Below are 25,235 nucleotides of genomic sequence, written 5' to 3'. Positions count from 1 at the left end.
AAAGGGGGAAAAGGGCAAAATTGATGTCTGCTTGTTGAACACTTTTCACTGGTGTGTTTGTGCAGGCTTGATTCAAAATTAGCCTGCTGCTACTTGGCAATTATAGTAATATGTAGGGGAACCTTTGCTGTCATAAATATTGTCCAGTACAGTTTGCTAATGCTGAAGCCAAAGTAGTACATGTAGTAAAGTATTCCTTTTATACAAGTCTGATCAGATGGTGAAAGTGAACAGCAAGATCATTTCTAGAGCAAAACTAAGAATCAGTGATTCATTCCAGTGCATTTGGGTGTCAGTGGTGCTCATGTTAAATTCAGCATTGTTACCGTAGAGTAGTAAAGTTTCTGGTGGCACTGTTTAGTTCCATGCTTTACTAAGTAGGATAATGAGTACCCCTCATGGCCAGAATACAAGCAGTTATGTCATGATTAACTAAGACAGCTTACCCCTCATGGCCAGAATACAAGCAGTTATGTCATGATTAACTAAGACAGCTTGAATTGCAACATATTGATGATCAACTCACCATATCCTCGTTTACTCAGGCATTTTAATAACAAATGTAATTAAAACATTGTTCATAGTATTTAATGCAGCATTCCTGATGTCATAGCTTTGTTTTAATCTTTTACTTGTTTCTTTGACACCATCTTATCTCAAGACCACTTTAGTTTAACCTGCCTGGGTAAATCATGAGTTGAAGTAGTCATCAAGATTGTTTTATTTGTTAATCAGGTACCATTTGAAAAAGTATATGTAATACGGTGTTCAAAATCAGCCAAATGCTAAGTCATTTGTTTCCAACGGTGCTGCGCAGTTGCCTATAGCTAATACATACATAACCACCATCAGTTGTAAATTGTGCACATCATGTAACCTGCTACTTCTGCTACACCATAAGCTTGTGCTGGTTTAAAGTAGCAAGATTTGCAGCAGGACATCACTGAACAATAACCACTGCTTAGCATTTCACAGCCTCCAATAGTTTAGCTGCCTCTACTTCAGTTCAGATTTGTTCACTAATGTACACAGTCCTATGTTGGCTAGTACTCTAGTCGTATAACACAAAATGTTCAGGAACTCCACTGGGCAAATTGGTACAGATTAAAAAAAAAAAAATGAGTAACACTGAATTTGTTGGCAAACTCTAGAACAAGCTAACTTTATGCTTTAAGGTAACATCCATGCGAAGAAGCCGTTATCTTTGAAAAGCATGTACAGGAGCAGTAGCATTGTTAAAGGAAAACACCTTAGAACTCAAAACGTCTTTATTCATTGTATTTTTATTTTTGAGCTATTTTAATGCCTCAAAATCGCTCCAAGTGCTTCTTTTACAATTGTAATGTGTTTCTCTCAAAATGGTGGATGATGGGGCCTGCCTTGGTAACATGGTATTGTTTTCTTGCTTTCATTGCTTCTTCCCAGAATATATTTCAAGTCCTCTTTATATGACTCGTGCTAGACATATGGAAGTGGTGCTGTTTTCTCATGCCCTTAACATTGAATGGCAGAACTGTGAAGCACTGTCCTCTAAACACACCTTCTGTAGCAGAGCTGCTTCTGTGTTTACCTGACTGAGCCTCATTTATGTGTCTGAGTTTGTTCTATGCTATAAATAGCTGTTGGCTACTTGCAGCAAAAGTACCCAAAAGTAATGCACCCAGTAGCCATCAAGGAAAACTCCACTTTATTTCAATCAAACACCAGCAAAATCCATTGGTTAAGCGCTTTCATCATAGATAATGACTTCATCAGAACAATGATAATTCACATGCTTGAAGAGGTCTATATATACCTAATAAATTAGCACATATTAAACTAATGAATTAGGTTAAATCAATCAATTAAGAAAAAACTTGCTTAAAGACGCATACTCCAATATAAAATAAATACTGAATTCTCAGGTATAAAAGTCTCTATATAGATATATAGATATATAGATATATATATATATATATATAGAGAGAGAGAGAGAGAGAGAGAGATAGATATATATAATGCATGCAAGAATTTTTTGTTTTGTATTTAAAATCTATAAAAGAAGGTATGTATAAAATATAAACATTTTTCATGCCTAAAAAACATAGGAATGCTTTCAAAACTACTTGAGTTTTAGTAGACAAGAAATACATAATGATTATAAAGTTGTCTATTTAATCTGAGGTCCCAATCCTTAATTTGGATTCTGTTCTTTAGGGCTGGTAATATGGAAACGTTATCATTTAGTCATGGGGGGAAGTTGGCAGCAAGCCTGAGTTGCCAAATAAGTTCCTTTTTGCTAAGCTGATTCTTCCAGTCTCCCCCCCTGGGTTCAATGTCAGCTGTATTTAATATACCAAACTTAAAGCCTTGGAAATTTGGACAGCTTAGTGAATGCCTGTATAATGAATGTTTCCTTTTTATTTTTTTAGTTCATATAAATGTTCGTAAATCCTATGTTTGAAAGATCTTTCAGTCTTTCTGATGTAGTATGCCGGACAGGTATCACACATTGCCAGATATACTAACCTCTGTGTTCTACAATTACCATTCCTAAAATTGATGTTAGTCCGTAGTCTGTCGCTCAATGTAGTAACAGTTCCCCTAAAAATGAAACTACACTGGGAACAACTGCCACAACTTGTAGTCCCGTTCCCATTCCTGTTTCCAATACAATTTTTTTTTCTCTACCATTTTCTTAAGATTCATTACCACCTTGTTTATAAAGAAGGGTTGGTCACCCAAAGTTTGGTAAATATCCTGGTTGGTTCTAAAAATACTCAATTTCTTCACTTAATAGCTTTAATATTTTTAGATATAGTACTGTATTGTACTATACATGCTCTTGTAAATGCCCCAGACCCAGGATGGGATTGGGGACTACCCGAGGGTGGGTTTATAAACTGACCTGCTCCCAAGAGGGGGTTGTATTTTCTACCCCATCCACCATGGACTTCATCCAAAATTGAATTTGTCTTTGGGAATGCCCCTTTGTAAAAACATGTTGGTAGTTAACAAATTCTTTTTTGACATTGATGTGTTCAGAAGTCATTCTAGCAATATATATCCTGTCCTTTAACAATGCTTTTCTTTTGGGACAAGGGATGATGACTGTTGAAATGCAAGTAAGAGTTGCAAAAAGTACTCTTACGAAAAACCCGAGATCTGAAGCCATGGTCATCATGGGAAATTAATGTATCCAAAAATGGTAATTGTTCATGACAGGAAAATGTAAACTTGAGGAAGGTGGTAGTTCCATTCAAATCAATAAATGCAGGAATATTGTCTTTGTCTCCCTTCCATAGAATAAAAATGTAGTTCAGGTATCAATTGTATAATAGTACATGTTCAACCCACCAAGTGCTATTGAAAACATGTTTGAGCTCCCATCCAAAAAGGACTAAATTGGCATACACTGGTGCACATACTGTTCCCATAGCTACCCCAGAAATCTGTTGGTAATATTGCCCTTCAAAATAGATGTAGTTATAATCTAGAGCCATAGACATTAATTCACTTACAAGGGTAACCTCCCCATGAGTCAAACTGGAATAGAGAAATAAAATGTCCTAGAAAAATTCCATACCATCTTTCTTAGGGATACAGGTGAATAAATCCTATGACCCCCCATTAATATTCCAAAACGTGCACGCGGATTGGCCAGCGTGCACGTTGTAAATCGACTTATACTAATGGAAAAAGGTCCGGTCGCCCGGACTTTTTCCATTAGTATAAGTCTCTTAAAACAATGTCCTGCTATGTTAAGAGTTTAACATAGCGACACAGGTTTAAAAAAAGCAACGGAGATCTTGCTTTCTCCGTTGCTTTTTTATTAAACCTGTCTCCATATGTTAAATGGGTTTAACATAGCGAGACAGGTTTTAAAAAAAAAGGCAATGGAGAAAGCAAGATCTCCGTTGCTTTTTACTGTTTCGCTATGTTAAATGGGTTTAACATAGCGAGACAGATTTAAAATAAGCAACAGACATCTCCGTTGCTTATTTTAAAGCTGTCTCCCTATGTTAAACCCATTTAACATAGCGAAACTGTAAAAAGCAGCGGAGATCTTGCTTTCTCTATTGCTTTTGGCCACAGCTCTGATGTACTGCGTAGGCATGCACAGTACATCAGAACTGCCGTGGATACCAGACAGCTGCGGAAGGGCAGCAAAGAGGCATTATACAATGCCATTATTTAAGAAAAGTAATTATTTCTTTTCTTAAATAATGTCATAGATATAATAACAATCCACTTCTGGGTAATGCGGGATTTACCCACGGTTGTCTTTGGTCCCTCGGGCTTCACCCTCGGGACCAAACCACGCCAACAGTGGGTAAATCCCGCATTACCCACACCCAGGCGTGGGTTATTGCTATAATGTCTATGGTTAAGAAAATAAGATTTGGGCTCCATATTTATTTACTGAGTTTTCCCAAGAAATCCCAAGAGTCCCTAACCAAATGTGGAACTCCAATATGTTTAACCTTGTTTTCCACAAAGCTGGACAAATTATGGGTTTTGGACCCCCTAGCAGACACTATGGGTCGAAAGGGTGGGGGGCGAACACTCTTGTGCACCTTAGGTATGCCAAAAATAACAGGAACCCTGGGGTGGGTGTTGGTCAGAAGATCATAGGTGTCCTGGTCAATACGTTGATCCAACAAAAATTCTAACAAAACTGTCAATACGTTTGTATCCGATGTGTATCTGGTTAATGGACACCTGTGTTTAGTTATCCTGATCAAATAAGTCCTGAATGATGCTGGCGTAATCAGTAGTATTAAAAATAACTATACCGCCCCCTTTATAGGGGGTCATAATTCGCACCGACCTGTCCCCTCTAATTTGGTTCAATAAAATCCTTTCTGTGGGGTTAAGATTGGAGTAGAAATTTGTGTCCTGCCCAAAGTTTATACTTATCCTCCTTAACAGCTGTCTCAAAGGTGTGTGTATAAGGGGGGGGGGGGTGCAAAGATGGATTGAATATACTAGTTTTCCTAAAACCACCTTTGCAGTCTCCTGGTTAGAAAACATGACCTGAAAATTCCATTTCCTGGTATAAAAATGGATATCCAGGAGACTGTCAGCAATGTCAGGGATACTGGCAGACACAAATTTGAAACGCTTCAAAAAAAAAAGTGTAAAATGTTCATTAGTAATAGGTTGGTTGGTATAATTGTAAATGTTGAATCCTTCAAAAGTGTGAATATTATCACCTTCAACATTGGGGGGTATACTTAATAGTAATTCCTGCCTCTCCCCCTGCATGAGTTTTTCCTGGGATACTGACCCACATAATTGTGTCCATAATTCCTGCTTGCTATTCTTTCTGAGCGACGTAGTGGGGGAAAATCCTGATTAACTATGCCTTGTTGTGTTCCCTCAAACTCTGGTTACTCATTCACAAGTGCTTCATCGTTAAATTGTTCATCTAATACACCAGTATGTTTAACAAAAATGTTTAGTCTGATAGGCCTCCTTTAACAGATATTGTTTGATATCCCTGGACATTTTCCTACTTTTTTTATGAAATAACACATTGCATTTCTTCTCTACTCTTTCTAATACTTTTTGATAAAACAGTTCATATTGTTCAAATAACAAATCACTAATCTGTGCATTTAATACAGCCAATTCATTCTGCAATTCCACTTGCATTTTTTCATGGTAAACCAACACTTTTTGCAACAGTTCAAACCCCCACCCATTAAACATATTAGTAAAATCCTCTGATACAATTTTAGTAAATACCAAATGGAAATTTGAAAGCCTGTAAGCCTTGTGGTACCACTTTGGCTTTAATACATTCTCTAAAGTATTTAGACTCAAGCTGCATGGTTTTATATTTAAACAATTTCTTTTCAAAGGTAAAAATAATACATTTTAAAGATTTAAAGTGCATGTTGTCAGCATAGATGGTGTTGCCACGTACATCAGGTTGTTTAGAAAAAGTGTAATTTTTGTTAATAAGATACTCAAATTTGGAGCTGGGATGCAAACCACCCTTCGTTGTTGAAGCAGCTGTCCTAGCTTGCTGATTCCCCAGTATAACCGGAGACCTAGAAACATTGCCGAAATTATTACCTGATACAGGAAAAATGTTTACAGTACCTGTTTGCAAACAAGGTGCAACTCCAACCTGTTCATCTGCAATGTTAAAAACATTCCGCCCATGGTAAACAGCACCATTAGAAGCACCATCATTACACTTTCGTCCATCCTGGCAGTTGGAATGATGCACCTGTGCTGTGGTGATGATGTCACAACGTTTTTTACCAGTTTGCGATCCAGGAAGAGTTTCCATCACATTATTGACTGGATTAGTCTGATTAATTCATGTTCCTTGGGCTTTGGTTAACAGTAAAGAATTAAAGGGCTCGGGAAGTTTATCACCTTTCCCAGTGTTTAGTTTGGACAAAGTAATTATATGTTCGGACAGTTCACTACCAATCTGACTGCTGTGTTTACCACCTCCAATGCTTTGTATAGTAAGCAAGTCAATAAGCCGTGAAAGCTCTTCTTTTAAGCATTTGTACATCCTGTTTGAGCTCGTGTAGTGCTGCTGCCCGCCCTAAGAGTGTCTCCTCGGACAGTGAGGCTTGTGTGGATCCACTACCCAGCTCAGGAGTTTGAGGAGATTCCATGTGGCCAGGAGCCAAAATGCACACTCACCAAATGATAAGTTCCAGGCTGCACGAAAAAACTAGTAACCAAAAGTAATGCACCCAGTAGCCATCAAGGAAAACTCCACTTTATTTGAATCAAACACCAGTAAAATCCATTAGCTGTTAAGTGCTTTCATCATTGACAATGACTTCATCAGAACAAGGATAATTCACATGCTTGAAGAGGTCTATATATACCTAATAAATTAGCACATATTAAACTAATGAATTAGGTTAAATTAGCACATATTAAACTAATGAATTAGGTTAAATCAATCAAGAAAAACACTGGCTTAAAGATGCATACTCCAATATAAAATAAATACTGAATTCTCAGGTGTGTGTGTGTGTATATATATATATATATATATATATATATATATATATATATATATATATATATATATATATATATATATATAATTTGCATGCACAGCTCTTGTGAAACATAGTATATGAAAATGCATAGTTTGCTTGCAGCAAATGAAAGATACTACAAAAGACTCTTACAAAAAAAGTCCTAAAAGATATGAGTAAATGATCCTTGCTGTACATTTACAGGTGACATAAAAGCACTCTGAACTTAGTCTGTCTGCTACTTCCCGATGCCTTCAGTGGGAGGATTTGTCTCATGAATGATGCAGACTTAAAATGTGCTTTACTAGTTCCTCAATCATTTGTCATGTTCACCCTCCTTTTTTCTGTTTTGTATTTATTTATACTTTGGTAACCAGGAAAGTGAACTGTTCCCAGGACCCTTTTCACCCACAACTTAGGCTGCATTGGTAAAGATAATAATTAAATGCACTTAGCAGTACAAAGAAAAAATTCTGACATAGACATTGACCAAGATTGCATGTGCAGCGCAGCCAATGTGCGGCAGTGACCAAGTAAATCATTGAGCAACATTTACTAGAATGTATACATTAATAATGCTCAACTATATGATTATTGTAAATCATTGCATGCACACACATATATAGTATGTGTGTTTTTCTGTATGCGCATAAAGTACATGGGTACAAAAGCATATGAGTGTGTGTGTATGCATTTAAACACATTTAAATACTTCTGAGTTCCTTTTCTTAGTGTTTTAATGCAAGGGCACATAGTAAATGTATGATAAAGTAAATTCAGCTATATATTATGGTCGCACGCTAACAATGTAAGGACTGACTCAGTCAGTGGGAATCTCCAACGATGGATCTGCATGTACCCGGATATGCATCCCCCTCTGGAAGGGTGTCAAAAAGAATAAAAGACCTTTATAAACAGTATCAATGCACCTAATTGATAGGTTTGCCACCTGACTGTAGTTCTGGCCTGTGGGCGGAGGGGGGGCTTGAAAATGGTAAATGCATTGATACTTTGCAAGAAAAAATATTTTCTGACTTTTCTCTAAATGTCGTAGAAACCTGATACTACATTTGTTATCTTAACATATAAACTATTATAAATAACATTTAAAGCTTGGCATTTCAGTACTGTGTTGCTGCTTATGTAAATTTGTCAGAAGAGTTGACAATTGCCTTTAAACCTCTAACTTATTGCTTTGTTGTGCTATGAAAGGGGAGTGTTAAATTCTCCCTGCTGCAATAAAAACAGTGGAAAACAGTTGCACAGTTTTTTGTCTTTTTTTTATGTCTGCTGCTGTGTTCCTGACATTAGCAGTATTAGTTGCCCATCTGAGATTGACAGCAGTACCTGACAAGGGTAAACTGCAGATTAACTGTCTATGATATGCAGGTGTAGACTAACTTCTCTGCAAAGTATGTGAGACGTTGAGTTTAAAAAAAAAAAAAAAAAAAAAAAAGGTAGGTGGGCTTTCCCTTCCTTTGACTCCAATGCAAGGAAGTTTTAAAAGTCCAAGCAGCTTTCTAGTACCTGCACAATGCTGGAACTATATTGTAGGGAGAAAAGAAACCTAACGAATGAGTTAAACTGAGAAAGTGGAGTTTTCCTTTAATAGCACACCACCCCTGGTTCCCCGATAGTGAGGACTCCAGATCCACTTGAGAATGGAATCTTGTGTGGGGAATCTCCATAATCTGCGTGGGTATTGGAGATGGTTAGGTAATTTATTTGTGTTTATACAGTCTAACCTCCTCCCCCTGGTGATGACTTGCCCACTAGTGTCAGTCCCCATACTTCCATGTTTATGCTTTTGACGACAGGGTCCATCACCAGCTTGGACAGCCACAGGTCATGCACCTCCTAACTAGTCACTTCTTTCAGTGATGTACGTGACGTATACCACACATTATCAGAGTGGCAAAGACCGCCAGCTGTACCCCCCCACCCCCAGAGAGGTGCTGCCCATAAGTTCATAGGTACTAACGACCACAAGGGCCTTTCTAAGCCTAGCCATGCATCCTAAATATCTGACAAGTTCTGATACCCTTGGTAAGTGTAAGCATGGGCTTGGGAGAAGTACCATAGAACCATGTACAGGTTTCCCTATGTCCATCAGAGATGTGCATGCTAAACCAGGGATGAATTTCCAGTTTCCCATCCAATTGTCCAAGTTGCACTTGAATTGGGTTGGATGGGGAGCCTGTTCCATAAATGGGCTAGTCTCTGGGACACGTACCTGTCTCTCCAGTAGGTCCTATTTATTATCACAGGCAAGGTTTAAGTCTTTAGAACAGGTAATTCTGGTGCTGTTTTGTGAATAATCAGGAGATACATCAGAGTGGGGTCGAACAATGCTCTGTATGCTATAGATCTCCCCTCGAAAGCCTGTAGGAGGCAGAATACATGGATAGGGCCTTGAGGCGGTCTGCATAGGACATATTTACACCCTGTATTCTTTTAGTGAGGAGGAACCTCTGTGGACTTTTATGCCTGGTTAGGTACATACCAAAGGGGGCATTGTACTCTGGTAGGTCTGATGCATGCCGAATGCAGTGAAACAATGACTTCCTTGGACTTGGATGCCATACTTTTGTTTATAAGTTGCACAGCATAGAATGATTTCCTCACCACTGTAGACACATGATGATCAAAGACTAGATTACTATAGCAATAATCCACGCCTGGGTGTGGGTAATGCTAAATTTACCCATGGTTGGCGTGGTTTGGTCCCGAGGGCGAAGCCAGAGGGACCAAACAAAGCCAACCGTGGGTAAATTTAGCATTACCCACACCCAGAAGTGGGTTATTGCTATTATACCATGACATTATTTAAGAAAAGAAACTGTTACTTTTCTTAAATAATGGCATAGTATAATGCCTGTTTACTGCCCTTCCGCAGATGTCTGGCATCCGCAGTTCTGATGTGCGCAGTACATCAGAGTTGTATAAAGCAACGAGAAAGCAAGATCTCCGTTTTTTTAATCTCGCTATGTTAAATGAGTTTAACATAGCGAGACAATTTAAAATAAGCAGCGGACATCTCCGTTGCTTATTTTAACTGTCTCGCCATGTTAAACTCATTTAACATAGCGACTAAAAGCAACGGAGATCTTGCTTTCTCCGCTTTTAACACTGCCTCGCTATGTTAAATGGGTTTAACCTAGCGAGACAGCTTTAAAATAAGCAACGGAGATCGCCGTTGCTTATTTTAAAGCTGTCTCGCTATGTTAAACCCATTTAACATAGCGAGACAGTGTTTAAAAAAAACGAGTTATACTAATGGAAAAGTCCGGGCGACCGGACCTTTTTCCATTAGCATAACCCGATTTACAACGGGCACGCTGGCCAATCAGCATGCACGTTTTGGGGGGATCATGGTATAATACCTGTGTGTGTCCCAAAGTCCCTGACTATTGGGTCAGCTCTATGGAGTGTGTTGTCAGTATGATAGTTACCAGGGATGGATGACTTCCCAAAGGATGCTATTGTGCATTTCTTGGCATTTAGATTAGTCTATGGCTCGACACCAGTTGTCTGTCAGCCCTTCCTGGAGAACATTTGTGTCAGTGTGAGATTCAGTGACTGCTCCTAATTTGCAATCATCTGCAAATTTAGTCAGCCAGAGACCACTGACATTGGCCTTAACTTCTGAGAAGTAAATGCCAAAAAGGAGCAGTCCAAGGACTGATCCCCGAGGGACTCCAAAATAATCACCTCTGCCTTGTTTTGAACCAGGGCCCCTGTCAACTACAGCCTACTGCTTTAACCCACTATGCCACACAGATCTTTCTTCCCTGCCTTTCTGTCATGCACCTAAGCAGCTACTCATACCCGAGTTGCCTTGATCATAGTTGAGATTTTGTCCCTGTACTCCCATTAGGCAGCTACCATCACCAGTAGTTTAACTCCATCCTTAGGTTTCTTTTCTTGCTGTAATATGGATGTTCGTGTTACCCTGCTGCAGTCATCACACTTGGGTTATCCTGCCGTCAGGCAGTCCCGCAGTCTGAAGCAGTTCGCAAGTGCCGGTCGGCCGACACCTGAGATTTTCGATTCGAATTTCAGTCCAAAGTCTTCAATAAAGCTAAGTACCCCGTTGGGGAGCCTTTTCTTGCCTCAGTCCAATGTCAGAAACAGTTAACAATTGCATTTCTTGTTGGAAGCAAATACCTCATAAGGACTTCCATTCCTATTGTATTCGTTGCCTAGGCCCAGACCACGACGTCATAGGTCTGTTTTGTGCTAGGTTTAATAAACTATCAAACGCCATTTTGACTTCGCACGACATTACATTGGTAGGAAACTTAATTATATCATGCCATCGGAGCAGCAGACGACCGGCATGCATAAAGAACGCAAGGATAAGGACCGGCAGCCTAGGAACAAGCCAGATTCCGAGGCCTCTGCTGGGCCTGTCGCCGGTTTTCAGTGAGGTGCCTACACAGCCCCTGACGACCGCAGAACTGGAACCCCAGACAGCTGCGGATTCTCAAGTGGAGTCTACTAGGCCGACGCATCCATCTTCATTGGGCCCTTCCGACACCGGAGCAGAAGTAGACCCCGGTGCAGTGGAAACACCTTCGGTTGCAGAAGGTGTCTTCAGACCGACTACACTCACCATTAAATCTTATGCTAAGCTTAAAACTCCTTTAAAACCAAAGAAGACTGTACATCAGTCTCCAGTTCAAGGCCCTATGCCTAAGAAACAGATGCTTAAGATGGCTGAAGATTTGATTACCCTAATCAGGGGTTCCCATTCCCCTCCTGATAAAAGACGAAGACGAGGAGGATTATGCTTCCTCTGACCAGGTTTCAATTTCCTCAGATTCTTCTGAGGAACAGGATTACAATTTTCCACCTTATGAAGACACTGATGCTGAAGACTCTATTCCCTCAGTGTCGTCCCCTGAAGACTACTCCTTTGAGGAAACTTTACATACCATGCGGGAACATTGCCACTGGGAAGGTCAGGACTACTCTGATTCTAAGAAAAGGCTCCGAGAGTTCCTTTTACTACCCCAGCATAGACCTCTTGCTATCCCTCCAGTTTTAGATAGTGTGGATGATGTTTACTAGAGTAAAGAGTTTAGAGTTTAGAGTCTAGTCTAAATCCAGATTCTCTACCTCCTGCTCCAGCCAAACCAGACAGATACTACAGAGTACCTGACACTCTCAAATTCCTTTATAAAAGCCCTGTGGCAGACCCAGAAACAATTTCCCAGGGTCCTAAGGGAGCTAAAGCTTCTATGGCTAAAAATCCTGTGCCCTCTGAAAGGGATTCCAGAGCCCTAGATAGATGGGGAAAGAAAATGTACACCTCAGCAACTCTGGCTATGAGAGCATTAAATTGTCAGTTTCACATGCTGAAATATCAGCAATTCCTAATGTCTCAATTAAAACAAAAAATGAGCACACATACTGAACAGTCTGAGCACACATACTGAACAGTCTGAATTCAAGGAAATGCAGGATCTGTTGCATGCAGCTGAACAGGTGGGCAAACATACTTTACAATGCGGATTTGATTCATTGGAAGCTTCCTGTAGAGCAGCTGTTACTGGCTCTGTCATACGTAGACATGCTTGGTTAAAAGAACAAACCCTTCCCGATAATGTTAAAGCAAAATTATTGGATGCACCTTTACAGTAGTATGTATTATTTGGTGTCAAAGCAGAAGATGTTTTAAAGAAAATGGAGGATAAGGCAAAGTCTATGCAGACGGTCAAGGATTTTTTGCAGGTACAACCCCCTTGTTTCAGTAGAAATTGGCCAACAAAAAGCTGGCCCTTTCCAGCTTCTGACAGGCCACACAGGGGCAAATACAGACGCCCAGGGGGCAGAGGTCAGTCACAAGGCCCTTACAAACCTCGCCAATGGGGTACTGCTACCCAGAAAGGAGGTGAAGACAGGCCCCAAGCTAGCAGAAGACAAACACAATGACTCAATCCTCAAACTACCAAGCAAATCTCTCCTGGCAGCTTCCTTGGGAGGAAAATTAGCATTTTTTGCAGACAACTGGCATATCATCACAAAAGACAAATGGGTCCTAAACATTGTCTCTCAAGGATACAGATTCCATTTTCATACCTTACCAAGGATAAAAGGAATGCCAAATCTTCCACCAAATCAATGGGCAGAGGCACAAAAATAAATTACAGCTCTCATGGACATGAGAGCCATTCAACAGGTACCTACACAGGAGCAAGGACGAGGATTTTACTCAAGACTCTTTCTAGTCCCAAGAAAGGACAAAGCATGGAGACCCATTCTGGATCTTTCAATTCTGAACACCTATCTGCAAGTACCAAAATCCAAGATGCTAACACTACAGCAGCAGCTTCCCATGCTGGGCAAGAATGCTTGGCTAGTAACGTTGGACCTCAAGGAGGCATACCTGCATGTCCCCATCAGACAAAATTGCAGAAGATACCTCCGCTTCATTGCAGGTTCAACGCATTATCAATTCTCTGCACTGCCCTTTGGCTTATCTACTGCGCCCAGGGTCTTCACAAAATGGCTGGCACCAGTAATTGCATACTGCAGACAAAGGAATTCAAATATACCCATACCTGGACGACTGCCTTATTCAAGCAGAAAGCAAGGACATTCTTTTAAAGCATCTGGCATTTGTCAAACACCTAAGTTGCCTAGGGTACACAGTAAACGAAAAGAAATCAAAACTAGTGCCCTCACAAAACATAATATTCCTGGGTGCCAGCTTGAATACAACGGCCCAGATGGCTTATCTCACGCCAGACAAGCAACAACAGCTGATTCAATATTTCAAAATAATGACAAAAACCCAACTCCCTGCAAGAAAAATTCTGCAGGCCTTGGGATTCATGGCATCTTGCTTACTAATACCATTTGCAAAACTGCATATGAGGAAATTACAATGGTACCTGAAAAGCATATGGACTCAGCACAGCCACAGCTTGGAAACAATGATACCACTCATTCCCTGCCTTCAACAGGAGTTTCTATGGTGGGCACAGGCATGTCACCTCAACAAGGGTCAGCCTTTCACCTTACCCACAGCTAGGCAAACTATGACAACAGATGCATCGGACTATGCCTGGGGAGCACACATACCAGGACAGTCAAGTGGAGTTGTTTAATAGTGGCCTCACCATCTCTTCTGTTAAAATCCATGCCTCAGCCATTTCGGCTCATTTAGATACAGACCAGCCCCTGTTCTCACATCCTTTGATTAAACAATTCCTCAGAGAGGCTTCTAATATCAGACCTCGCAGAATGCCACCCACACCAGCCCTGGGACATGAATTATGTTTAGGAAAAACTAACCTTACCACCGTTTGAACCTGCTGCTTCAACAGAACTGAAATACCTCTCCTGAAAGACTGCTTTCTTACTAGCCATCACCTCAGCCAGAAGTGTTTCAGAACTTCAGGCACTGGTGGTCATTGAGCCTTTCATCATTTTCCATGCAGACAGGGTCTCCTTTAGGACTAACCCCTCCTTTATGCCCAAGGCAGTATCTAATGTGACTCTCTCAACCAGGCCATTCATCTGCCTACCTTCTTTCCTAACCCTCAAAACAAGGTGGAAAGAATTCTGCACTCATTAGACATGCACAAACAGCTCAGATACTACCTGGACCATACTAAACCCTGCAGGAAAATGGACCAACTTTTTGTCAGCTTTGCCCCAGGGGCAGAGGGGAAACCCATTTCCAAGCAAACCATTTCCAAATGGATATCGCACTGTATCCATTTCTGCTACAGATTACATGGGAACCCCCCCCCAAGTCGGTTCGTACCCATTCCACTAGGGCAGCCTCCACTTCCACAGCATTCGTCATAGGAGTTCCCACCAGGGACATCTTGGAAGCTGCCACCTGGACCTTGGTCCATACTTTTACAAAGCATTACCACCTTCATCTTTTGTGTAAGGCTAGGGCAGGGTTTGCCTCTGCAGTTATACAAGATTGCTTACCCATGCCTAGGTCTCTAATCCTTACACCCCTCTTCTTAGCTTTGGGAATCCTCCCACACATGATGACTGCAACAGTGAAGCACTAGGCACATAGTACAGTTGTGTACATTTACCATAAATGTAGATGTTGGTGTATTCACTGTTGCAAGCCTGGTTTCCCTTCCTCCTTCCAATTATATCTTCTTTCCTTGGGAGACATAAGCTTCTTAAGGTGATTTTTAACAACCAGGACCACTTTGCCATATTTCCTTGGGCTTCTGACTGGTTAGGGCGAGAAAAACTGATGTAATGGTGTCAGCTGGCTTGCTTTATAGCACTGACAACCTGACACCAGTCTACAAGCGAAAGCAGCTAACGCAGAAAAACATTCAGGCTGGCCGAGGGCTACCAGAGCAGGTATAACCACAAGTGATGACTGCAACAGTGAATACACTCCAACATCTACATTTATGGTAAGTGTACACAACTGTACTTTCTGCAGCAGAGTCTTGGTGGTAATTGGTGACTGTCCATTTAAAGGAGACACCTAGAATCGGACTACATCTCTGAATCTTGGAGCATTGCAGTAGTGATGCCGCACCACAAGAGTGCACCCACCACAAACCCTGGAAACTTTGTCTTATCTGTAAAGCCATGGGGTCGACATTACCAACCTCATAATTCACATCAAAAATTTGATTATGTTCAACCCACAGCATATTGGCTTTGTAAGGGGAAGGTTATGCCTGCTAAGTCCTGAAAGCTTCTTTTAAAAGGTCACATCAATTTTGAGCAGTGAGAACACTGCATGTTGCCTTTTTTTAATTTTTGTAAGGCATTTGGCACCATTCCACATAATGAAATCATAAATAGGCATGTGGCATTTAAACACTGATCCCTTTAAAATAGATAGCAAGCTAGCTCAAAAGAACACAAGTTGTAAAAGCAGATGATGCCTACTCAGAGAAAAGGTGTCCAGTGATATTCCCCTGGGGTGTGTGATGGCCACCTCCTGTTTGGCATTTATTTCTCTGATCTCAGAGCTGGTATCACTGATCCGATTTAGCTAGATTTGCCAGTAATTGCAAGCTAAGTATAGTTGTGAAGTTAATCCAAGATACCTATACCCTTCAAAATGAATTAACAAGTCAACAACTGATGAACTGGAAAAGGACTTGCAGCATCTCCTAGCATTTGCTTTATAATCTCTTTCAGGAAACGGCAAATAGCTTCAACCTACTGCACAAGTAGAATCTCACTATCAAGTATTTCAGTGAAAGACCTGGGCACCTAAGTTGATAGCTACTTTTTTTGATCACTATGCAGTTAGTTAGGAAATCCTTCTACACTTCATAACTAATTGCCAAAGACATCTCTTCTAAAACCAAGGAAGTCCTTGGATGTTCATCGTGTTACACTGCTGCAGTCATCACACTTGGGTTATCCAGCCATCAGGCGGTCCCGCAGTCGGCCAGAGTTCCAAAGTCTTGGTCTGGCATCGGTTGCTGTCGCTTCTTCCCCGATGTCAAGTGCGCCAGGGGTGTATAACAGGCATCCGACGCCATTTTCTTCAGTCTTTCTTGCCGTGCGGTGCCGGAAGCAGAAGCAGTTGGCAAGTGCCGGTCGGCCGACTCCTGAGATTTTCAAATCGAATTTCAGACCGAAGTCTTCAAAGCTAAGTACCCCGTTTGGGAACCTTTTCTTGCCTCAGTCCGATGTCAGAAAAAGTTAACAATTGCATTTCTTGTGGGAAGCAAATTACCTCATAAGGACTTTCATTCTTACTGTATTCCTTGTCTAGGCCCAGACCACGACGTCACAGGTTGTCTGATTCGTGCTAGGTTTAATAAACGAACTATTAAACGTCTGTTTGATTTCGCCCGACATTACTTTGGTAGGAAATTCAATTATACCATTCCGTCGGAGCAACCGACTACCAGCATGCATAAACGCAAGGATAAGGACAGGCAGCGTAGACCCAAACCAGACTCCAAGGCCTCTGCAGGGCTTGCCGCCAATTCTCCGGTTTTCAGTGAGGTGCTTACGCAGCCCCTGACTACCGCTGATTCAGAACCCCAGATGGCTTCGGACTCCCAAGCGGAGAGTACTAGGCCGCAGCAGCCTTCTTCTTTAGGCCCTTCCGACTCCAGAGCAGGAGATTCCGGTGCAGTAGAAACGCCTTCAATTGCAGAAGGTGTCTTCAGACAGACTACACTCACCATTAAATCTTATGCTAAGCTAAAAACTCCTTTAAAAACAAAACGGGCAGTACATCAGTCTCCAGTACAAGGCCCCATGCCTAAGAAACAGACGCTTAAGATGGCTGAAGATTTAATTACCCTAATCAGGGGTTCCCATCCCCCTCCTGATAAAAGGCCAAGACAAGAGGGTTATGCTTCCTCTGACCAGGTTTCTATTTCCTCAGATTCTTCAGAGGAACAGGAATACTCTTTTTTTTTTTTTTTCCCCCTTATGAAGATTCTGATGCTGAAGAGTCTATTCCCTCAGCATCTCCCCCAGAAGACTATTCCTTTGGGGAAACTTTACATACCATGAGGGAACATTTCCACTGGGAAGGCCAGGATTACTCTGATTCTAAGAAAAGGCTCAGAGAGTTCCTTTTACTACCCCAGCACAGACCACTTGCTATCCCTCCCATGTTAGACATTGTGGATGATGTTTACTTAGAAGAGTCTGGGTTACGGCTAGATTCTACCTCCTGCTCCAGCCAAACCAGACAGATACTGCAGAGTCCCTGACTCACACAAATTCCTATATAAAATCCCTATTTTGACCCAGAAACCATTTCCCAGGGTCCCAAAGGGGTTAAGGCCTCTATTGCTAAAAATCCTGTACCCTCTGAAAGGGATTCCAGAGCACTAGATGAATGGGAAAGAAAGTATACACCTCCGCTACCCTAGCTATGAGGGCCTTAAATTGCCAGTTTCACATGCTGAAATATCAGCAATTCCTGATGTCTCAATTAAAACAACAAATGACCACACATTCAGAGCAGCATTTCTTCAAGGAAATGCAGGATTTGTTGCATGCAGCTGAACAGGTGGGCAAACATACTTTACAATGTGGATTTGATTCATTGGAAGTTTCCTGTAGAGCAGCAGTGACTGGGTCTGTCATACGTAGGCATGCTTGGTTAAAAGAACAATCCCTGCCTGATCATGTTAAAGCAAAGTTATTGGATGCACCTTTACAGCAGGATGTTTTATTTGGTGTAAAAGCAGAAGAGGTTTTAAAGAAAATGGAGGATAAGGCAAAATCTATGCAGACGGTCAAGGATTTTTTTACAGGTTCAACCCCCTCGTTTCAGCAGAAATTGGCCAACAAAAAAAATGGTCCTTTCCAGCTTCTGACAGGCCGCACAGGGGCAAATACAGACACCCAAGGGGCAGAGGTCAGTCACAAGGCCCTTACAAACCTCGCCAGCTTGAATAAAACGGCCCAGATGGCTTATCTCACGCCAGGCAAGCAACAACAGCTGACTCAATAGTTCAAAATGATGGCAACAAAGACCCAACTCCCTGCAAGAAAAATTCTGCAGGCCTTGGGATTCATGTCATCTTGCATACTCCTAATACCATTTGCAAAACTGCATATGAGGAAATTACAATGCTACCTGAAAAGCGTATGGACTCAGCACAGCCACAGCTTGGAAACAATGATACCACTCCATTCCCTGCCTTCAACAGGAGTTTCTATGGTGGGCACAGGCATGTCACCTCAACAAGGGTCAGCCTTTTACCTTACCCACAGCCAGGCAAACCATAACAGATGCATCGGACTATGCCTGGGGAGCACACATGGCAGGACAGTGCATTCAGGGCAAATGGGATACAGATCAAAGGCATCTGCATATCAATCGAAAAGAAATGCTAGCTGTACAGAATACCCTAACAGCCTTCAAGAACCTCTTACATCCAGGACGACAACTAATAAAGACGGACAATACCACAGTAATGTGGTACATAAACAAGCAAGGGGGCACACACTCCTACCCCCTATGCAGGCAAGCAATGATCTTGTGAAACACTGCACTGACTTACCAAGTTCAACTACAAGCACAATTCCTGCCAGAAAAGAAAAACACATTGGCAGACTACCTAAGCAGAAACATCATGGATCCCCACAAGTGGAAACTAGATCCACATGTATTTGCAATGATGACTCAAAAATGGGGACGCCCATAGATCTGTTTGCCAACCCCCAAAACTACCAGCTTCGAAAATTTTGCACAAGGACATTTCACAAACTAGCTTGAAAGTGGACGCCCTCTCATTCAGTTGGAGAACATTAACAGTGTATGCCTTTCCTCCACTGCCTCTTCTAACAAAGGTGCTGCTGAAAGTCAGATTAGAGGCCACAAATAATATTCATTGCTCCAGACTGGCCACACCAACACTGGTTTCCAATACTAAGGAACATGGCCCACGGCCCACCATGGATTTTACCCCATATTCCTCACCTGCTCACTCAGGAAAACAATCAGATTCTACACAGCCAGCTCAAGACTTTAAATGTGGCTGCAAAATTACCTAAGCAACCAAGCCATCACCTCTAAATAAAGCTGATATGGATGTCATTCTGGAGGCCAGGAGGCCCAACACCAGGAATGCTTATTCAGACAAATGGAAAAGATTTTGCGCCTGAAACCAGGCTAAAGTCCAAAATCCCCTTGTTCCAAACATTCCTCAGATTCTACAGTATTTAACTGAGATGTTGCACAAAGGACTTTCTTTTTCATCTGTTAAGATCCACGCCTCAGCGATTTCAGCTCACTACAGCACGGATCCTCCTTTATTTTCACATCCACTCCTAAGACAGTACCTCAGAGGGGCGAAGAACATAAAGACCACCCAGGAGAGCACCAACACCAACTTGGGATCTCAACTATGTTCTGGAAAAGCTTACATTGCCGCCCTTTGAACCAGCTATTACAGCTGATTTAAAGTTTCTATCATGGAAAACTGCCGTGCTACTAGCAATAACTTCAACTAGAGTCTCAGAGCTACAGGCCCTAATGGCAGTGGAGCCTTTCCTCATTTTTCATCAAGACAGTCGCTCTACAAACTAACCCTTCCTTTATGCCAAAGGTGGTATCCAGTGTGGCCCTAAACCAAACCATTCATTTACCCACCTTTTTCCCAAACCCCCAGAACAAAGGAGAAAGACTCCTGCACTCTTTGGACATTCACAGGCAATTGCGTTACTACTTGGATAAGACTAAGGCTTTCAGAAAATCTGACCAGCTCTTTGTATCCTATGCTGCAGGATCACAAGGGAAAGCTATCTCAAAACAGACCATTTCAAAATGGATAGGACATTGTATATGTTTCTGCTACACACATCATGGGAAACCGGTACCTGCTAGCATTAGGTCCCACTCCACCAGGGCTACAGCTACATCAACGGCCTTTCTCAGGGGGGTTCCAACCAAGGATATTTTGGAAGCTGCAACTTGGAGTTCAGTGCAAACCTTCACCAAACACTACCACTTACCTCTATACTCTAAGACTAGAGCTGGCTTTGCCACTGCAGTTCTGCAGGGTCTACTAGCTTCTCCAAACCCTGTTTAACTCCACCACCCATCCTTAGCTTTGGGATTCAACCCAAGTGTGAAGACTGCAGCAGTGTAACACGAAAATAGTGCAGTTTTGTACCTACCATAAATGTAGATGTTCGAGTGTTCACACTGCTGCAGTCCAGGTTACCCTCCCTCCATCCCCTCTGAGCTAGCTGAACTTTTCTGTTCCTTTCAATCTGATACAACCTTTGTGGTGTCTTTGCTTGTAACTGAAGGTATTCTTTGTATTTTCTTTACATGTTTTATTGGCAATCTGTATTGCCCACCTACTGGGGGCACCTGACATCTGGGGCAAGAAAAACTAAAGAAAATGGCGTCTGATGCCTACCCCTGGCGCACTGACATCACGGAAGAAGCGACAGCAACCAACGCCGGACCAAGACTTTGGAACTCTGGCCGACTGCGGGACCGCCTGACGGCAGGATAACCCAAGTGTGATGACTGCAGCAGTGTGAACACTAACATCTACATTTATGGTAGGTACAAAACTGTACTTTCCCCTTATACACTGTTCTGGCTTGGCCCATTTTCGAATGTAATACACCCTTTAGCATTCATTTTGTTAGAGAGACAAAAAACTTAAACTGCAAAGGTTTTTAAAGTAATCTCTAGCTTCAAAGCTCATGGCTACCAGGAGGGACTGGAATCCTTGTCCTTCTACTCAGTGTTGTGTAGACTACTGTAGGAGGATCTGTACATCACTTACCATGCCCTATACGAGTTCCTGCTATCCTTCACCTCCTTTTTTTTTCTCTGTCAAACAGTGCAACTAACACTAGAGTAAGAGATCTCAGTCTACATCAGAAAGCGACTAAAACTAGATGAAGGGATAGACTTCTCACAGTGACTCTGTTTTTCTCTTTCTGGACTGTAGAGTAGGTGTGCCCTGTACAGGTCAAGCAATGTGATTCCCTGTCATCCTTCAAATGTAATTTGGTCAACTAAAGGGTTGCGCTTAAATTTACTCAAGGACATAATAGGCCTTGCCTTTGTTCAGTGCAGTGGTACAGCTGAGGGTGGTTACTGGTAAGGCACACATGAACTGTGGTTAAATTGCCTTTTATATTCTATGATCCTGTGAGATGTGTCCATTTTACCAGGAAATGACAGACTGAAGACAAAAGCTTGATAATTCTTATTCTACAGGAATGTTTGTGGTTAAAAATATATCAGATGACAGCAAAATATGTTTGGAATAATGGACACTTCAGTAATTCTTCTAGCACCTTGGCTGTGGTAAGTTCATAGGTTTGTACCAGGCTAGCGACCACCAGGGTCTTTGTAAGCCTAACTGTGCAACCCAACTCAGTTTTCTCTGAGTACATTGGACACCCATATGGTGAGGGTATGTTTAATAATGAGGTTGGTAAGGGTTGTGTTTGGGGGCATGCTTATTTGGGATTAGTTAAGTTTTACTCTGTCCGTCAGAGACATAGTAGTCAGACTGGGAATTTACAATTTCCCATCCAGTGATAAAGGTTGAAAAGGGTCAGGGATGAACTCTGCTTCACATGGTTAGGGAGCCTATTCCGTTGTGCAGGGATCCTCTGAGACGTGCATCAATGTCAAGCATGTTTTATTTGTCGTAGGCAAAGTTCAGGTCATTGGATCTAGTGGTGCTGGTGCTTTGTTTTGCAGTTGTGCAAGAGGTCCATTAGAGCTGGTCTGAGGATGCCTTGTATTCCAGGCAAAGATTACCTCTTAGTAACTTGTAGCAGACTGAGTAAAGAGATGGGGCCTTAAGGTGATCTGTGTAGGACAGAATAGCCTTCAAAGGAAGTCTTGATTCTTTTTTGGGCGTTTGTTTTTTCTAGAGTATTCAAGTACTGGTGTAAGTTTGTGTGTGCAGAATTACCACATTTTCTTGGAGTCATGTTAACTTGTAAGCTTCTGTGTTTCTTACAGTTGTATCTAATGATAGAGCTGTTTTATTCCTATACTTAAACGTGAGCGGCTAGGAGGTGTAACAGAATGGCCCTGACAAGATTAGGAGTAAATCTGAACCCTTTATTGTTAATAATCCACGGGCGTTTCCCTTTGTGGTGGTTAAGGTAATGTTCTTGTAGAGGTACTGAAGTAGTTTGAAGATTCTTTGAGCTGTCTGCTGCTTTTTGTCGAACACTGAGTTCTGAATACTTGATTTTGGGAGTTGTACTGTAATAGAGGACAGCTACTTACTCCCTTATGAAACCATGTCTATATGGTTAGAAATGTTTGTGATGTGGGTTGTGCTGAAAGAATTTTGGTGATTGTTCTTTGCTAAACTCATCCAGCTGCTCACATGTCCCAAGCGGTAATCTGATATAGGTGGCCTTAATATTTCATTCATCTCTGAAAATGTAATTTAGCCCATGTATGGTTTTGAAATGTACTTTAATACTGAGGTAAATGTGATTTGTAGTGTGTCTATAACAGTATTACTGTATTTTCTTTCTTACAGTCCTGAGGTTATTAACCGACGACATGAGGTGCCCACCTATGAGGAAGTCATGGGCAATGATCATCCTGAAGGAGACGGACAAGGCATAGAGAGAGACGGTAGAATGAGTATGTCCCTCCCTTCATACGAGTCTTTGGTGGATGTGGGTGTTGGGGAGGAACCATCATCTGCTGCAGGCCAACCAGCTCCATCAAATCCGGAAGAACAGCCAATGAGGCAGAACTCTAAAGCAGGAAGAATGTTTAAGTCTCTAAAGGTTCGCAGAATCAAATCTGATAAACTGCATTTAAAAGATTTTAGGATTAAGATGACTGAGAAAACTGACCAAAGCCGGGTAGTCATTGAACCACTAACACCTCCGCCACAGTATGATGATGTAGCAAAGAATCCATTTGAAGATGTCCAACGTGCTTAAGACAACTTGCACATTTTCTCCCTGTAACTGAAACAAAGTCAGATGCAGAAAAAAATGTTTTTGTATTTAAAGGATAGACCTGCACAAAGTAGGCATTTATGTAAAATAATTTATTCAGGTACTCCAGTTTTCTAAATTTGAAATATTTGAACAAATAAAATGGATAACTTTGTACGGATATGCAATATCATGCATGCAAGCAGTGCTGGTTTCTGATGTTCATTTTGCCACATAGTGGCAGTGGTGAGTATATTAATCTCCATATCCAATGGTCTTTTCTAAAAAAGGAAGATCTACTTAGACAGTAAAGTATGTATTTGTTGACTGTTGTTAAACCAGACTTAGTATGAGTTGTGGAGTGGATAGTAAGGTTTTAAGTCTACACTTAAAAAGAAAACCCTTAACTTTGAAGAGTTTTGTAAAACTGTAGTTGAACCACATTATCAAAATAGCTGTTGCCTAATGATTTCTCTTTAAAAGTGCAAAGTACTTGAGTGGTAAGTATAAAACTAGAGTAATAGTCTAGTCATAACACTAGTTACTGAAAGCTATAGGCAAAATACAAATAAATCTTTATGCAGTCGTAAAACTTGAGTCAAATGTATTGAAAGCTTCTATTAGGTAATTTGTGTACATATTATCAGAAATTGCTGTGATGTGGCAGCAATCTGAGGATTCTTGCCCTTAATGAGAACTGTTTTATTAGAAAATTCTGTTTACCAGAAATAGGTTGCAACATCACAAATCATTTCAGTAACGAGAAAAAAAAGCCAATTTAAAGAGACTGTTAGGCTTGCTTTATGAAAACTGGTTAAGTAGTTTTCTAAATGTTTAGAGTAAAGCAAACTAGGATAAAGGAATATGGTCTCCTTATTTATTATTTTAACCTAGCTTGGTTAAGACCCCGATAGTATAATTGACAATATGGTGAGATAATTTTGTTAGAACCATTTTGCTACCTATTTCCCTATTAAGAAATATTTATGTATTCTGCCTTTGTATTTTAATTTAAGGTCCCAGTGCGTGCCTGCCATCAGCCCTGTCTGCAGTTTGACCCTTTAGGACATTCTCGGCTTATGTGTTCCCTGCATGCAAAGCAGGAACCAGCTGCCAAGGCTGTCAACAGGCATCTGTCAGGAAGTTTTCTCTTAGTCTGTAACCCCACTTCCTTTGGCTGAAATTAACTCCCGCATCACCACAGAAGCCTACAGTATTATTTCCCAGCATGTGTTGCTTGTTCAAGGGTTTCTGCAACTGCCTTGGCAAGACCGTAAGCCCCTGGCACTGGTTAGGTCATATTAGGTGGCAGGTAAGCCTCTACATGCTTGGTGGTAGTGGATCCAGACCATGCCTGTCCCCAGGATGGCCAAGATCCTCTGTTGCAATCAATCTCTGCCCAGCTTTTCCAGCATCCAAACCCCCTTGGGCCAAACCCCAGATAAAAAATTTAAAAAGCCCCAAAAAACAATTTTCCATTCCCCCAAAAACCCTTCATCCCCCCAAGGGCCCCCCATTTTTTTCCCCCCCCCAAAAAAAACCCCGAAACTATTTCCCCAGGGGTCTAAGGCAGTAGCCTCGACCACAGCAAAAACCCTATTCCTTCAGAAAGGGAATCCAGGTCCTTAGACAGATGGGGAAAAAGTTTACACCTCTGCTACTCTCTCAGCTAGAGCTTTAAACTGTCAATTTCACATGATCCAATACCAAGAGTTTATGCTTGATCAGTTAACTAAAAAAAGTATCCTCTGATGAATCTTTAGACAAGAAATATGTATTAGAAATGGTAAATAACATACAACAGGTTAGTAACCATTCCTTAAAATGTGGCTATGATGCACTGGAGGCTTC

The 25,235-nt window shown here is 41.4% G+C and overlaps 1 protein-coding gene across 1 annotated transcript in view; it reads left to right on the top strand.

The window, feature by feature from the left end:
* Positions 1-23,565, top strand: part of LOC122794165 (transmembrane protein 51-like) — a 30,222-nt gene extending 6,657 nt beyond the window's left edge. Inside the window, exon 2 of the mRNA XM_044062369.1 lies at positions 22,973-23,565. Within this exon, the coding sequence (XP_043918304.1) occupies positions 22,973-23,387 (415 nt within the window). The 3' untranslated portion in view covers positions 23,388-23,565. The remainder of the gene's footprint in view (positions 1-22,972) is intronic.
* Positions 23,566-25,235: the final 1,670 nt, after the last annotated feature.

The sequence above is a fragment of the Protopterus annectens genome, chromosome 2.part1 (assembly GCF_019279795.1).
Source record: "Protopterus annectens isolate FY-2018-M chromosome 2.part1, PAN1.0, whole genome shotgun sequence".
Taxonomy (NCBI): Eukaryota; Metazoa; Chordata; order Ceratodontiformes; family Protopteridae; genus Protopterus; species Protopterus annectens.
This window is presented reverse-complemented; position numbering and strand designations above follow the sequence as displayed.